Source organism: Sabethes cyaneus, chromosome 1 (assembly GCF_943734655.1).
Source record: "Sabethes cyaneus chromosome 1, idSabCyanKW18_F2, whole genome shotgun sequence".
Classification (NCBI taxonomy): Eukaryota; Metazoa; Arthropoda; class Insecta; order Diptera; family Culicidae; genus Sabethes; species Sabethes cyaneus.
Genome location: NC_071353.1, coordinates 114433838 through 114451909, shown reverse-complemented (window position 1 = coordinate 114451909; position 18072 = coordinate 114433838). Strand labels below are relative to the sequence as shown.

Below are 18072 nucleotides of genomic sequence, written 5' to 3'. Positions count from 1 at the left end.
ATTTAATGTATCTTAGTGAAAATCAGGTAGCTCGTATAAACTGGAGTTGTATGCGGCCAGAAAAGGAGGTACTCTAGCGAATGCTGAGTATAAACTCTCCGCCTGTAAATGACGGATCTCTGTAAAGGCATGTCCGAATGAACCTAATAATACTAAGAACCACAGCAGATAATTGATAAACCCCTAAGCCACGATACCCGATCAGGAGGCCATAACAAGATTATACCTGTTTTATAACACATTTTGATATTTTTAACATATTATGTTACAAATCGAAAATAAACTAATTAGGAAGCAAATTCAAGTTTGTAACAGATTCAGATACAAGTAGCACATTGAGTTATGGATGAGCTATACAGATTCCACCACTAAGAATGACACATTTTCGCTTTAATAACAAGATATGTTACTTGCAAATTACTTTTATACCAAAATATGTTTCTTGCGAAACTTATTTTAAATTTTTATTTTGCTTTTTCGCTTAAAAAATTACCATAAAAGGACTACAACATTTATGGTTAATGAAAATTTTTGTTCACTAAAAACTAGATTTTTTTTATTGTCAAGATACTTAACAACCCGTCATTTTTATGGTAGAATCTCTCAAAACCATGAAAGTTTCGTAAACTACAATAAGTTTGATAGGTTGGTTATCTTTTGACGATAAATTTTATTGTTTTTACTGTATTCTGTATCCTACTGTAACAAAAATTTTTATCTTTGTGCTGTGGTTATTTTTACCGGACAGTAATCTGCAGTTACCGCGTCATACAGGGCTCTGAAGCGGCAAACTCTTCATTCCCCAGCTTCTCGTGGGACAAAAAAGATTCTAATTTCTAGCACTGGCTGCCCTACAATACCGAAAAAAATAGAGTCAGAGTACTCCATTACACGCAATTCTGAAGAATCGCGCGCAATTCATCGAACGAAGGAACAAGAGCTGGAGGATAGCTTTAACCTCGACAGCGACTCGCTGAATGGAGGACCTTCGGTCTCGTCGATGATCGTGGGTTCAACAATTTGGAAAGTATGGAACCGAACGGACAATCCGCCCAAATCGACGATGTGGTCGGAAGACGATTTGACACCGAAGTCGTCTGGTATTGCATTCACGGCGTTACGAGTTGTATCTCAGTGAGGGATACACAAAAGAATAGGCCAGGAAACTGCTCCTTCGTCGACCAACGACCAGAAACAGCGCATACGGTCTAATACGGCTATCCACAATAAAATCCTAAACTGCGGAAGAGGATTCTCCAGCCATATGACCAAAGCTACCCGGACGAACCAAAAAGATTCGCACAGAATCTCTGGGATTCCTCGCATTGGAATCGTGTAGAGCAAATCTTCATAAGATTCGTACAGAATGCTTCGTTTATAACGGGTGACAATTAAAATTTGGGATTTTTTCCAAGGCCCCTATACTCAACAACAAACGCGCTCAGAGAGAAATGAGAGTATGTATGTGTTAGCTCTCTCTCTCTCTCTCTCTCTCTCTCTCTCTCTCTCTCTCTCTCTCTCTCTCTCTCCTCTTTTTGTCAATACTTTTTGTTTTGTTTACGCTTGCCCAGTTTTGCTTAAAATGGCGTCGAAACAAAAAGCATTTCGGGAGCGCGTTGTACACTTCTATGGTCGAGCTGCCACAGTCCAACAACTATTCGCAAGTAAGGTAGTGGAAAATCAGCCAAAGTTATGGAGACCGAAGGACATCGTTCTCTTTCTCGTGCCTTCGACAACAAGCCCTCTGGTTTGTCTATCAATTAAGATGTGCACCAGACGGATGTTTGAAAAAAATTTTGATCCCGTTTCTACAAAAACAGCATGCAGATGGACAATATGTGTTTTGGCCGGATAAAGCATCATCGCATAACGCTAAAAAACGCAATCGTTCTTGAATATCCCTTCGATCCCATTTGTACCCAAAATTCACGACCCGAAAAATCTGTCTCAGTGCGCCCAATCGAAGATTTCTTCGGGATTTTGAGCTCTTTGGTGTACAAAAATAACTGGAGAGCCACGAATTGCAAGCAGTTGATTGGTAGAATCAAGAGATGCATTCGCAAAGTTGACATGATGGCCGTACAGCGCTCCTGTTCCGACATGAAACAGAAGCTTCGCCGAACAGCCAATTACTGACCAAACGTACACACCAATCGGAAAAAGTAACCATAACACAAAGAAAAAAATTATGGTAACAGTAGGATAGAAAATACAGTAAAAATACTAAAAGTTATCATCCGAAAAGATTACCAAACTATCAAACTTATTGTTGTCCACCATAACTTTCATGGTTTTCAGAGATTCTACCATAAAAATGACGGGTTGTTAAGTATCTTAACAATAAAAAAATCTAGTTTTTCACGAACAAAAATTTTCATTTACAGTAAAAGTTATCGTCCTTTTATGGTAATTTTGTTAATCTAATCTCTCACTAACTCAGCCAATGCTTGAAGGCATCCTGGAAAATGACGATTGCTTGAATCAATCATTTTTCTTGTCAACGGCCAGGCCAACTGCGCAGCATGTACCGAACTCCAAAGATTCAAGTGGAATTAGAAATGATACTTAATTCCATTCAACTCTTTGAAATCGAGGGGAAGGAAGAAAGCGTGGACCTCCCGTACCAAGCGCTTCCCATAAAGATGTTGATATATTTCCAGTTTTCATTATATAGTATACAGTCGTTGGGAGTATCTTTGCTAATAAGGGTTAAGTGATACTCCTGATCCTTTTATGGTATTTTTTAAGCGAAAAAAAAAACAAAATATTATTCAAAAAGGTAGTAAATCTATAATGAACAATGGCCAATTCTACAGCGTAAAATAAGAAACAAAAATATCCATAAAATTTGGATTTGAGGCACTTTTACAATAAATTTACCATAAGTTTCAATTTTCACAATAATAACTGTTGTAGATACATTGTTTCTACTACAAAATTTAATGTAATTTTTTTTCGGGAATGTATCATTAATTTCGGTAAATCAGATCTACTTCATGTATCTTTGTCTTTTTTTTGACAGCTTGAGAAAAAAATTCCAAAATTTTAGTTGTCACCCGTTAGAACCAGGAATATTGTATGAGAATCCAAAAAGTGAATCCCCAGGATACCTATAACTCAGTAAAGGAATTTACTAAGAAATAGGAATCCTCGGGATTCTGAAAACTGGAATCCAGTATGTGTTTGTATGGGTAAGGCGTTGCCCGCTCAAAAACAGCTTCCTGCTCCTCGTTTGTACCACCGAGGAGACAGTCAGATGGGTGAAGCCTCAAGCCGTGAGATGAAGCGCTGCTTGGAAAATATTCCATGAATACCTCTCAAGGCCCCTGATGTTTATCGAATAATTTTCGAGTGACGTAGAAACCTCGAGCGAGAGCATCCTCCGTCCGCCCCAAAATCAGAACGAAAACTATTCTACACAAGCGTGGCGAGTGCTACGTCGCAGCGTGACAGGGAACAACGTCGAACTAGCGTTGGAGATAGACCCTCTGTCTGCCAACCAAATTTTCAAGCAGGGTTTCCTGCTGAACTATATGTTCGGCAAGGCTCGCATGCAATAGGATAACAGAAGCGCGGCCAACTCCAGATTAAAGGACTCGGCGTTAGGAGCAGTGAAAGTACGTGTGGAAGAACTTCCCGAGGAAGTTCCACAACCACCTGCTCCTGGCACGTACGCGACGGTTGCAAAGGTTCTCACGGATCATCAGAAGAGGAATCTGCATCAGCCACCAACCAACATCTGTACGTCTGCGATGATTGCGAAGGTTTTGAAGGTTTCCCGAAAGGGACCTTTTCATCAAACACCACCCACAAATCACATACCACAGAAATCTACTTAAAAATGGGGGCCGATCGTATTTCGGTCTCCTGTCGCTTGCAGTCACTAAAGCCCTCTGATGTTGGGAAGCAGATATAGCAGACAGTCTTCGCTTCAGGTCGCACGTGAAGAATTCTTCCGTCCAGTTATTGATAAAGAAATCTTCCATCCTACCACAAACGAAATGACAATAGCCTGAGGCTAATCAACTTCGCTGCAGCCAAAGGAATGGTTATCTGTAGTACTCATTTCGCACGATGGAACATTCGGAAGCACACCTGGAACCACCCCAACGCAGAGGCCTGCTCTCAGATCGACCACATTCTGTTTGATGGCTGGCAGTTTTCTGATATCGCAGAGGGGCGATCCTTCCGGGGACTAAACTTCGACTCCGACCATTATCTCGCAGTAAGCAAGATCCGCACCCGGTTGTCCAACTTATTGAAATCGAAACCAACGAGGAAGATACGACTGAATATTCGGCGGTTATCAGCGGAAGGAGTTGCTGCAGAGTGCTTTAGGAGTGCTGATCGGAAAAGCGGATCGGTGAACAACTCGGAGAGAACCTGAACGAACAGTGAAGCCACATCCACGACGCTACAGCGCATACAACGAGTACTACAGCGCGAGAAATGTTGAGTACTACTGTTGCAGCCATTTCCAGTGAGTGGTTTGACGTAGAGTGCCAGCGAGTGATTGATGAGAAGAATCGAGCCAGTAGTCACACATTGGCTACAACTGTGACACGCCAGAGCAGAGAGAGATACCGAGATGCTAGAGCTGCCGAAAAGAGACTTCATCGTCGTAAAAAACGCCAGCACTGAGATCGCGTTCTTAAGGCGGCGGAGAATTGCTTCGAGAGGCAAGATACGAGAAGCTTCTTTAATGCGATCAATGGAATCAGGAACCGGACCGTGCACAATCCTCCTATGTGTAGGGAAACCTGATTACCGGAAGATCGGAGGTGGCTAGGCGTTGGAAACAACATTTCGATGCATTATTGAATGGTGAACAAGATGGAGCAGTCAACAGAAACAGGATAACGATTGAGGATGATGGACAAGCTGTTGGATCCACCAACGTGGGAGAACTGAAAAACGGCAAAGCAACTGGAAAGAACGGCATTCCCGTTGAGCTTTGTAAGTCGTGAGCGAACGGCTGTATTGTGCAATCTATCAGATCATATTAAAGGTATGGACTGAAGAGGAACTATCTACGGACTGGCTGGTAAGTCTCATACGCCTTATTTACAAAAAGGACTGTTGACTCGATTGCAGCAATTATCGGGGAATTACTCTCTTCTCACTTTTGTTAGCGAATACCAGTGCGGTTTTCGAAAGGGACGCACCACGACCACGAAAGGTAACGTTATATTCTGGCCAGATTTAGCCAGCTGTCACCACTCTAAAGCAGTGCTAGTGGTATGAAGCTAATAACGTCATGCCAAATGGGATGAACCTTCCAAATTGTCCGCTGTTTCGACCCATTGAAAATTTTTGGGCAATTGTCAAACGACTTCAACCGGGACGGGAAGCGCGGGGACAGTCAGCAGTGCTGAAGAAATGCGTTCAAAGTGGAAGAAACATGCAGATTCAGTCGCATCTTAAACTGTGCAAGATATGATGAGTTGAGTTGAGCAAGATGAGTTCTATTAAGAAAAGGTTTGAGATTTTATCAAAACCAGAAAACAGCAATGATGTAATACTCTGAAACTTAACTCTGAATAAAAATACTGCAATCCAATCATTTGTTTTTTGTGACACTCCAGTTCCGAATTATAGGTTGTTTAACTTTTAGCCAGGATTTACTCTCTCCAGTTGTACCTGTCCCCGGTGAGAGCTGGGTGTCCCCTCTGATCAGTACCCCTAACTATAAAAGTGACCTTTTTTGTACTGCAAGAGGCTCCAACAAACGGTAGGGTAGAAGATCAGGTTCATTACAAGTGTGTTTTGCCCACTATTTAAACATCCATAGACTGAAACAACAATCAACAAAACAACCTTTTTTGTAGCACAATCATTCCTCCTTGTGAGCTGTCGGCTTAAGGGTTTGTTAATTTATCATAAACCATTTCAGTCGGAGTTTCCAGATTAGAACAAGTGTAATCTACATTGCACTTGCTATATCTTGAATTAACCACAACCACGTCGCTAAGTTCAAGAAGATCTCATTTCAACCAAACCCGTTCGTTCCGTTGACTGTTGAGTACGTCAAAACGCAGGTCGCTCCTGTGCTCCTGTGTGCGTTAGAGCTCAGCCATCGGCTTCCTCTCACCATCATAATATTAAACTTCGTCATCATCATCATCACCGTCACCGTCGGTCGTTGTGTATCAAATACCTTTGCTAGAAATGAAATTTACTACGCATTTATAGTTTTGTGACACGTTCAGCTGCAACTTTTCCCTTTCTGGTACCAACTTTCGACGAGATTGAAAAGAGACAACACCGAATAAAACTAGCTAGCTCCCATACATGTATATATACCTGTGCATATACCTGTATGCGACGAAGCCAAACAACAATTCACTTTGACTCGCTCTGTTTGCACTTTGCTTAGTTGTGGTTTCCCTGCAGTTTTGTGTCACTGTACCGTGGCTATTGCACCACAGTAGCGGTTGTAGTGTTGGACCACCGTAGAAACTACACGCAGAGCGTAGAAATAGTTCGCGTGCTCATAAAAATGCGTTTCAAATCAACCCAACTTTTCATCATTTTGTATTGACACGCATTGTCCGAAACATAACCGTTTGAACATTGCTTCATGTGATGTTAACAGTTATTTTATTGGTCGCTGATATGTGCATTGCCAGGCGGTTTCAACTACTATCTGCGGCCATCACTGCTGACAGAGGTTGTGACTGCGGTGGAGAGAACATTGCACCGATCCGGCCCGCCGACATCGGCCAGCAAAAGCAAGATGAACGCTTCACCGACTGACTGGCAGCGGCTGTCTTGTGTCTCTAGTTTTCAAACGCACCACAACAGTTGACATCCGTGAATGTAAATTTCCGTATTGTTGTGTCGAGCCAGACCGGAGTATGGTTCTTCTGATCTTCTAGGCTATCATCTTTGCGGTCCGGTCTGTCACGGAGCCGCACTATGCGATTGTGGGGATCTGTCGGGTTCCGTTTTATATGATTGCAATGAATCTACACCAGCCGACCTAAGGGGGGTGGCGGGGTGTATGAAAAATATGCAGCCCATCCGGGAATGTAAACATACCGAACTATTTTCTGCGGGTTGGTCAGAGAAGGAATGTCTTAACTATTTTGTCCTAAATGAAACATCTATGAGGTGAATGCAAGCTATAAAAAGTATTATTTCAGGATGCAAAGCTTGGCTGACTATAACATACAGCGAAAATAGATTGTGATGTGTAAAATCCAGGATAAGCATCAGTTTATTTCTCGACTATATTTACATTAAACCAAAAAAACTAAATTACTTGATATAAATGGATATTAAGCGAAGCAAAGCCTAGGTGCTACGTTCCGTTATCGAAACTTGACCTTCTGTTTTTATACGACAGACTTCGCAACCAGCTGTTTTAGAGTGCAGGACAATTGCAGGGCCAGTTGTTACGATCCTATTGACTTTAACGGCGTCTCCCAGTCGAGATTCGAACATACGACGACGTCATACCTCGACGAAGCCAACTGGGAGGCATGGATATTACAATGTTTGAATTTATTGAAACTGCGCTTAATGTTGATTAACCGAGAGGCAACATTCACCTACCAGATCAAAGAAAAGCCGTCGTATTTTCATTTAGAGTGAATAAAATTCCAATATAGTGTTGAACTGTTGAACAATTTCGAGATAGAAAGCTTATGAAGTATTGTCCCATAACTAGAAGCTAAAATATTTTACGAACGTCTCGTTAGATTCTAAAATACACGTAAAGCAATCGAAAGACGTGTAGTAGTGATATTTTTAAAATGTATAGTAGTGGAAGTTCATACAATACTTCCTTTTTCGTACACATTTCACTCTTGTTTGGAAAAGCTACACAACTTAACACCGTAAAACTCAACTTAGGCAGTTATATGGTACGTATAGTAATCAATTTGTTCTGCTTCTGTGCGAAAGAAATTTTAATTATTCGGTTACGATAAGGCCAGGCATTTCCAAAGTAATTACATTTCATGTTGTAACTTATGGTCTAATTTGCAAACAGTAGATTATTCACGGACAAGCTGTCACAGACCGATCAAACAGATTTTCGTTGCGGACGAATAAAGTTGAATTTTTTCCACATTTCAACATATATTTAATATATTTGCAGTGCATAAGGTGCCATATTGACCAAAATGTGAATCTACTAGATGTTTCTGGCCTACAAAAGCATTCTAAAAAGTCTGAGATAGTACGATTAAGAAGATAATAAGATAGTAAGAAGAAATTTTCTTCTTTCTCATTGTCATGCATGTGTTTGGAGTTGGCAGGCATTTTATGCGGAATTTTCTAATAAGAACTTTTTAAATAACAATAATGAAAATCACAAAAACGTAATATTTACCACCTCCAATATTTAACTGCAATAAATTTTGATCATGCTGCCAAAATATGGAATTTCAAATCAACATTTTTGATTAGGTACTGATTGAAATTTATTTTTAAAATTAAATTAGATAACTTTTGGAATAATTCTTGTTTAGGTTCTTGATGTACTGTCTGATTCCGTAATGCTTTATAGTGGCATGTCCCAATCTTCATTTTTAACATTCGTTATTATCTTCCAGTGTAGAGTTCAACTCTTGCTATGGTCACAGGAAAATCCTAATTTACATATTAGCAAAGTTGCATGATTTTTGTGATGCAAAATTGAGTAAAGCTAGGATGTAAAAAGAAATTTCCCTGCAGTTCCCGGTGCAGCCACAATCTTTCGACCACAAATTGCAACTGTGGCACCTCGGTGGTAAATAAACGTCCCTCAAAAACGACAAGAAAAAAAAAAAGATGAACCTGTCAACTTACCTCACCACATTCGGCAGCCGGCGAGTTCTCCACGATGTCGTAGATGACATGCGGGAAACCATCGGTCCGGAGCAGCGAGAATCCAAAAGTTGCATCCTCGCTCTTTCGCAGCACGACCATCAACTCTTCCTCAGCCATAATATGGCCGCCGTGGCCGTCGCCGCCACCACCACCAGCGAGGACGAACAGCAGCAGCAGCCAGCAGCTAAACGAGCATCGATCGCAGTCGTCGTGGTCTCAGCCGTATAATCGTTGCTGCTCTTTTTCCTTCGCTACTAGCTGACTGACTGACTCACTGTTTTCTTCTTCTTTGAGTCCAACTGAATTCAACTTCAACCAGGGCGCTGGCTCCGGTTTGGTGTTGCAAAGATTCGAGAAATTTTCTACATTCACAAACCACCCGGCTATCAGTGGAGCAAAAACCTGTTTCCACAATTTTCCACAAAGCGCTTTTCTGTAATTTAACTCAACTTCACTGTATTTTTCGCTACGTTTTTGCTCGAAATAGTAAGTGAACCAATGCAAAACTTTATTCGTTGTTCACTCTTTGCTTTACTGAAAATAGCCTACAAACAGCACATATCCTGTATTTAAAACCAACACTTTCCACGTTTAATTTAATCGAACGATAATTTTCACCATTTGCACAATTCAAATATTCACCTCCTCTGGGCCTGAAAGAGGGTTGTCCGTCACCATTGGAAAATGTTGCGAAAACTCCAGATTTTGACAGCACAGCTAAACACGCACTTCGATTCCTATTTTTGCTACACTCTCTTTAGACTGCCCGTTCACATAAATACACTCATTTTATTCATGTAGGTGTCCGCTTCGCTACTCAAAACTCGATGGAAGTTCAAATTTGGCTGCTTCTGCTTTCGATGTTGCTGGATAAAGAACAGAAAAAAAGGAAAAAAGATAGGAATTTCAGCAATACAAAATAAACCACAAGAAAACCAGCTTTTTTTTGTTGTTTTCTGTTATGTCGACTACGAACACTGCTCCTAAAACCCCATACAAAGCACACATACGCTTCTCAATGAAGACTGACTTGGTCGCGAAGCCGTTCGATCTACGGGAGTACGGACGGGCCGCATCCAGCAGCGACCCTTTCGTTTACTCACAAGTTTTACTTGCGCGCTCACGGTTCAGAACTTCCGGCAGTGGTGCCGGGCGGACGGAATGTTTGAATCTGTTGCGTTGTGAAAAACGTTAAAATTCAAAAACTACTGACGTTAAAACCGTTAAAACCAGATACCTACATCGAGTTAAAATAAATAATAATGTATCTACACGATTTTTTTTTCAGCACAAGTATCTCAAAATAACAAAGTTAACACAAAAAGTCATAACATTAGCAAAGCAAAGCCTAGATGCAAAGAAATCCTTAAAAGGTTGATATTGTGGAAAGTTTGTAGAGCTCTTCTCTTTAGAAACAGAGCTTTTGTTGTTTGGAACTACAATGTCAACTTACCATAATGAGAAGAGGCTATAGCTCTTTTCCACCATCATCAGCTTTATGAACCAACCAAAAGAAACTAGGAAACATTGAATAATGTACATTTAACGACATATTTCCGGTCCATTTGATCCAAAGGAAGGTTCAGAAATACGCTTATTTAAATTCATACATACTTTACATCACGAGCATCGCAACGAGCAAATCGTTGTATTCAAACCCGATTGCCCGACATGTACGGACCATTGAGTAAAAAGTAATTCACATTATCCAAAATGAACGATTTCCCACTTTTACTTTTTTACCAAATTTGGAAATTTTCCTGGAAATCTTTTCTATTTTCATCATTCTTATAGCTCGTGGGCCATATATGCCATATGGTCCGGGGGTTATTCCGGTGATATTTTGAAAGACCAAAACTTGGTTTTTTTAGATAATTTCTAAATAAACATGTTGATTTTCTGAACCATGGTACCCGCCATCCGGATCCGAGATGTCACTACGAATCAGAAACCACAAAAGCATCGAGGTTTCCACAAAAGGACATTTTAACATCAGTAATATATGCTATGATCGAAAAATATCAACCCTCGGTAAAACAACGATTGACGACCATCTCATATCTCTCGAAGGCCACAGGGCCGATTCCAGATCCTACTCAAGTTCCTTCTCCAAAGCACTGAAGAAGGCTGTAAGTAACAGTTGAAATACGAATCTGCAGAGTGTTTGTGTTAGTGGATAATTTGTATAGCTCTGTTATAATTAGAGTATAATTATAGCATAGTGGCATTTTGTAATTGTTCGCTAGGTGAATATTGTCTAGGTTTCTTGTTATGTAGCTGTATAAAATGAAAAAAAATCTTTAACAATAAAATAAGTAGAATATTGAAAGCTTTCTCGTTCAAATATTTTCAGAATTATCAGGCAGATATAATCGAAATACAGCACACCCCAAATATTCACATATGAACGCAAAAGACATCTGAACTAAACTGAAATCTATCGAAAGAATTATCATTTTACTACAAAAAAGCATTAATAAGGACCTTAGGTTAACAGCCTACTGTACCGGAACACGAAAAGTTAATGAAAATGAAAGAAGAAATCTCTCTGGATTATTGGCAATGACCTTTAGCATGAAAACATCAAGGGAATGCTCCATTAACGAGAGCAGCGAGTACAACATCGAACAATGAAACTCAATGTTTTGCTTTTTGACGTAGGACTACGTCTTACGGCAAGTTTTGAGATAGGGTGTCATTCCAAAAAATCGAAAAATGCGAGCGTCACGAAAAATGAAAGGTTTTGAGCGATAATAGCTCAGCGGTTTTCCGATCGATTTTCAATATTCTTACACCAATCGATCGGAAAATCTTCTAAGAATTGACCCAAATGAAGAAAACTATGGATTCTTGATATTGAACTATTGAAAAATTGAAAATAATGAACCTATGTTTTACCAGAATTCTCGCTACGTGATTGATTGGAAGATTCTTTGCGATGGTTTAAACCTATACCAATTTGATATCTGTGCTTGGGAAGTAAACCAAAACAAGTGACAAAGTTTCCTCATTTCAACAAAATTTCTTAACACCGCGGTTAAACCTAGACCATTTTGATGTCCTTGCTTGGGAAGTACGCCAGAAAAAGTGACAAAGCCCCCTCGTGCCAACAGATTTCTTACGAACGCGATTAAACCTAGTCCAATTTGATATCTGTGTTAGGGAAGTGTGTCAGAAAAAACGACACAAGTTCGTTGTCCCAACAGATCGCAAATTCTTTACTGCGAGACGATTAAACCTCGGCGAATTTGATATCTGTGTTGGAAAAATGTGCTGCAGCTGTAGTGTTCGGTTATAATACGACTCTGTATGAATACGCATGCTTGCCGTTTCATTAGAAGTGTAGTGGAAAGATGTGCAGTTGATAAAATAGGATTGAATTGGTAAAATCCCTTCAACGTGGGGAACCATGGGTAATAAAAACAATCTTTAATTTCAGTAAGGTAGCAGGAAAGCAATAGTTTGTGTTCTTGATTTTGTTTAATTGTTTTCAAATGCACAATCTTTTGAGAATTGAACGTATGCAATGTTACTACTTTGATAAATGTTACATACAACGCATTCAGCATGTATATATGTTGCGTACAGCATGTATGCATGAATAATCGAATGACAAGCATGAATACATGCTATTATCACTACAAAGAGACTTACGTAGTCCTGCGTCACCTATATATGCGGTCGTGTCTTGTACACAACCCCTCTGATTTTTTCTTTTTTTTCCCGCTATGTTACTGCATTGAAATTTGACACTTTTGGAAGCGTTGACAGTTTTGGAAGCGCGATGTTATCCTCTGTCAAATACATAGCAAGGGATAGCACAGCGCATCCCCTCGGAAAACACGGACACGAATCAAAACATGGAATACAGTGGACTCCCGTTCATTTGAACGATTCCTCATGCAAACTAACGGGGTTACTTTTTAATTTGAACAACTGGCCACCCTAAATATGATGAAACTCGTATGAACTGGCCGCCCTGCTCTTTGTTATTGTTTTGGTTTGATTTAGTTAGCAGTTGCAAGCAGCGAATATTTCATTCTCCGATCGGATTTCAATCATAATCGTTGGAAAAACGGAATGTGAAACAGTTAAACATGCTTGGTCAGTACAAACAGATCGTGTCTATGTGCATTGTGTGCATAAGCAAATGATTTCATGTTGAGAATGACATTTGAACCATTTTTAATTTGCACGTCGTGCAAACCAACGGGGTTCAAATTAAAAAGTGTTCAGATTAAAAACGGTCAAACGAACGGGGGTCCACGGTATACTGACCCTTGCCCAGCTTCAGGGCAAGTTGGCTTAACTTGCAAGGGAAGCGGGCCACCTGAAGCTTGAAATCCTGGCGCTGAGCGAGGTCCGCTGGCCGGGTACTAGCAAACACAAGACATCATCCGGGCAAGTCTTGCTCTACTCTGGCATACGAGGTGATAATACTACTCGAGAAAGAGGAGTTGGATTCCTACTGAGCCCAGGGGTACATGCAGCCCTGATGAAGTGGGAACCGATAAATGAGCGAATAATCATTGCCAGAATCAGAACACGGGTTAGGAACCTTACAGCAATCCAGTGCTATGCGCCAACAGATAGATGCTGCCGACCTGCAGGAGAGTTTTTACCAGCCAGCTGAACAGCATGGTTGAGAAAAGCCCGAAGGGAGACATCGAAATTCACTTGGGCGACTTCAACGCAAAGATTGGCTCAAACAATACGTATCTTGAACGCGTCATGGGACGCCATGGCCTACTGTGTTACCTGACTCATAACGAATATACGTTATATACGGGGGAGGGTCTCGTAACTCACAAATTTTGTGGTTTTTCGTTTAATTGATCATAAATTCAAATAGAGCATACAAATATCAACTATATAACATAAGAAATTACATGTTTACTTCAATAATAAAAGCATGAGATTTTAGAATTTCGGAAATAGGGGTTCGTTATGTGTAGGAGAGATGAGCGAAAACGGGGACCTGTTTACAGAACTCTGTGGTAATAACAACATGGTCATTGGTGGATCGCTCTTCCCTCATAGACCAGTACATAAAGTCATGTGGGTTTCCCGCGACGGCCGAACAGAAAACCAAATCGACCACATTTGCATCAGCCGAAAATGGCGAAGGAGCGTTCTTGATGTACGCAACAAACCATCATCCGACCATCATCTTGTTATCGCTGAAATACGCTTGCACGTCGCACATGTCCAACGACGGGAGAAGAAAGTTGGGTGCCGCTACGGCGTCCGCCGATTGGAGAATCCTGAGGTGAACAGGGCCTTTGTCGAACAACTTGAATCCCGAGCCTCGGAGCTGCCACCCGATAGAACCGTCGAAGAGCAATGGACCGGCATCAAGAACGCCTTCATCACGACCAGTGATGGGGGGGGACCACAACCGCAACTTTTCCGGTGGACCGGATGCAGGACATATTGGTCAAAGTCCCTAAAAAAGGAGACCTAACTGAAAGCGGTAACTGGCGTGGCATCACGTTGCACTATATTACTCTCAAAGTACTCTGTAAGGTAATCCTCAACCGGATCTAGAAGATCGAGGCTACTCTCCGGCGGCAGCAAGCTGGATTCCGTGCTGGCCGCTCATGTGTAGGCCATATCACAAGGCTCCGCATTATATTGGAGTCAACGAGTTCCAGGACTCTCTTCTGCTGGTGTTCGTTGACTTCGAAAAGGCGTTCGACGGACTCAACCATGAAAACATCTGGAGCGCACTTAGGCGTAGAGGAGTTTCAGATAAGCTAGGATTGCCTTGGAATCCTTTAACGATGGAGCAGCTAAATGACCTCAACCTAGCCGACGACATTGTCTTGCTCGCACAACGCCGAAACGATATGCAGAGCAAGTTAGATGACCTCTCCGAGAGCTCTCAAGCAGCAGGTCTCACAGTCAATGTAGAAAAAACTAAATCTATGGTAGTTAACACTGACAATTTCACCAACTTCACAGTAGCGGGACAAGTTGAGCAGGTAGACGCCTTTCAATATCTTGGTAGCCAAACAACGCCCGATGGTGGTACCAAGACTGATATAGCCACACGGATCAGGAAAGCCAGGGGTGCCTTTGCAGATCTGCGAAACATTAGACGCTCAAACCAGATCAGTTTACGTACGAAATCCCGAATCTTCAATTCAAACGTTAAATCCATACTGCTGTATGCCTGCGAAACGTGTTGCGTCTCAGCGGAGACAACGCAAAAACTGCAGGTATTTATCAACCGGTGCCTGCGATATATCATTTGTGTCTGGAGGCCTGACAACTGGATATCCAATGAGGAACTCCATCGTCGGTGTCATCAACGGCCGACAGCCACAGAAATTCGTGAACATAGGTGGAAGTGGATCGAACACACCTTGGGGAAAGGAGCAAACGAGATCTGCAGAGAAGCACTCGACTGAAATCCACAAGGACAACGTAGAAGAGGCAGACCCAGAAGCTCAGCCAACGACATCCGGGCTGTAGGCGAGAACCTGTCCTGGCGACAGGTAAAACCCATGGCTGGTAACCAGTATTGCCACATATTCATCTGTACTGGAAGGTAAAAAAATCTTTTTCATCTGTACTTTTGCTTTCAAAAATCTGTACCAAAATCTGTACCACAAAGTTGGTTTGTTACATAGGGAAACCTGGTTTGTTTGCTTTAAAAAATAGAAAAATCGCAAATTACTGATTTCTTTGATGATATTGGTACATAACCTTAAAGAGAGACATGTTTTGTTTTGTTTGCATTCACGTCAAGAGGTGCTCCTCTATTGATTTCAAGTAACAAAACTGAAAGAAAAAAATTAGTTTTTGACACCCAAAAAAAATCTGTACCCAGCTGTACTTTATGACAAAAATCTGTAATCTGTACCGTACAGAATCTGTACCAAAAAAATCGGAAAAATCTGTACTTTTCCAGATAAATCTGTACATGTGGCAACACTGCTGGTAACCGTCAGCAATGGAGATCTCTAATTTCATCCCTTTGTTCTGCCGGACCGGCGGACATGGACTCATAAGTAAGTAAGCACATCAATTTGGTCTAGCCTTGTCACTTTTGACGTAGGACTACGTATTTCAGGAAAGTAGCCAAATATAAAAAAATGTGAGCATCACGAAAAATGATGCTTAGCGGTTTCAAGATCGATTTTAAATATTTTTGTGCCGATCGATCGGAAAATCTTCTACGCGTTAACCTCAATAAGTACGTTTAAAGTACGCACTATTGAAAAATTGGAGATAATGAAGCATTGCCCAACTGGAAATCCTCGCTTCATGATTGGTTGCAAAAGACGCCATCATAGTTTTAACGTATTTTTCGAAATAAAGTGACAAAACCTCCCCGTTCCAACATGTCGAAATTTCTTTGCGACGATTGAACCTGGACCAATATGATATCTGTATTTGGGAAGTACGTCAGAGTGCAAAACCAGCCCTCTTCTTCTTTAACCGATGTTATCGTTTGAACATTCAACCTAGTCCAATTTGATGTCCTGAAAGTAATCAATTTTGTTAAAGTATAAAACCATCCCTTTTTTCAATTGAGTTTATCTTTGAATATTGAATCTAGTCCAAATTAATATCCAGAAAGTGAAAGGTCAGAAAAGTGGACGGTATGCGGTAATCCTTCCCTTTTGCCAGATTATACAGATTTTATCCATAAAGGTACTGCAAAAGTTTGTTCGGAACTGTCGTCTTACACGGAAACAGGGCTGAAGGAATATTTGTGCATGTGATGTAACGCAGCAATTCTAAAAGCGAGGAAAAGCAGACTCTTTTATCCGAGAATAGTTATGAACGTTTCATTTGCTGCTTTGCATTAGTAAATCGCCTGCAATTCTTTACATACTTTCAATAGTCAAGCATTACATTTAGATTAATTTCTTTCGAAAATGATGGACAAGACAAGGCAGAGGTATCCATACTGATGTCAATGTTTATTTAACCATCAACTCAGTATAAAGCAGTCAGGTACAATACATTTTGCCAGCAACTTTAACTTACTTATACGGTAGCTTTCAATCATGAAAAGGAATAAAACCGTGTAAAAAAATTATCGACATGCAAAAATTTGGATTTCTCAACCTGTAGCACAACCAAGTCATTTTAACATAAGTTTTCGATGTCATCAAAATACATGTACATGTAAATAGTGTTTGATGTTGAAGCAAGATTTGAGGCGCTATTAACATACATTTAAAAATAATCGAATTTTCTCTAGCTGCAATTAATTTCAACAAATGCTGCATGTAGCATGTATACCTGAAGAATCGTATTCTTACATGCAACTATCGCTACAAAGAGACTTACGTAGTCCTGGTTCCCCTATGCTGTCGTGTTGTCTGCACAACTCCTCTATTTTTTCTAATATAGAGGTAGGTTAATTTGCAAATGTATAAACTTGCCGTCGCTCGTGGAAAATTCAGCACATTAATGTTCGACAGGAGCTTCGTGGCCCTCTCAAATCTGATGATACCAATACTTAAACTAAGTAACTGGGAGGCTCCATAGCCGCAATGTTACCGAGTCTGCTTTGACAAGCGAGTGGTCGTGGGTTCGAATTTTAGTAGAATCAGGTCATTCTATGTCAAGTGACTCATGTATCATGAGTTTATTCTCCGGCCCTCCTTTATCATGGGCTAAATCTCTCTTAGGGGTCCTTAGCCCCCCCCTCCCTAGAAAAATGAACCTGGTTTTTTGAATTTAAGAAAAAACTCTTGTTAGTTAACTTTAGAGTAGTTTTTATATGCATCACAGTTATAAGATACCGTGGATTGATGTGCATTCAATTTTAATTCACCGACGAAACAAAATAGTCGAGAAAAATGCCTGGGGCTATACTGCCGCCACTTGCATAATAATCCCATTTTCTATAGAGTTTCCTATATAAATGGGACTGTTATGCGAGTAGTATGACCCCGCCCCCCCCCTTAGAAATGAGCACTAGTTCTGCCAATGCAATTGTTTAATTTAACCAATATTTATTTTTTCCCAATGTTTTTAATTCTCATCCATCCCGAAATTGAAATTATTCTCACTTTTATATTACTTTGCAATTGCGATTGGGTTATTTCAAATTGGATGAATTAAGTATTTCCGATCGAAGTAGTTTCACAGACAGAAGTGAAAAAACGGCATCACTGCTTTCTGTGATCCTTTCGAGAGATACTTAAGAGAGCAGTGGTAAAACAAAGAGAAAACAAGCCGAGCCGACGAAAACCTTCCAGTTCTCCGGTTAACTTTTGATTGCGTATGTGT

At 40.7% G+C, this 18072-nt stretch overlaps 1 protein-coding gene across 4 annotated transcripts in view; it reads right to left on the bottom strand.

The window, feature by feature from the left end:
* LOC128732922 (PH and SEC7 domain-containing protein) overlaps positions 1 to 18072 on the bottom strand; it is a 157787-nt gene that overhangs the window by 139510 nt on the left and 205 nt on the right. For 2 of the 4 annotated variants that reach the window (XM_053826380.1, XM_053826383.1), the window contains exon 2: positions 8797 to 9683. In XM_053826380.1, the coding sequence (XP_053682355.1) occupies positions 8797 to 8934 (138 nt within the window). In that variant the 5' untranslated portion in view covers positions 8935 to 9683. The other 2 variants (XM_053826382.1, XM_053826381.1) reach the window with 2 other exon arrangements.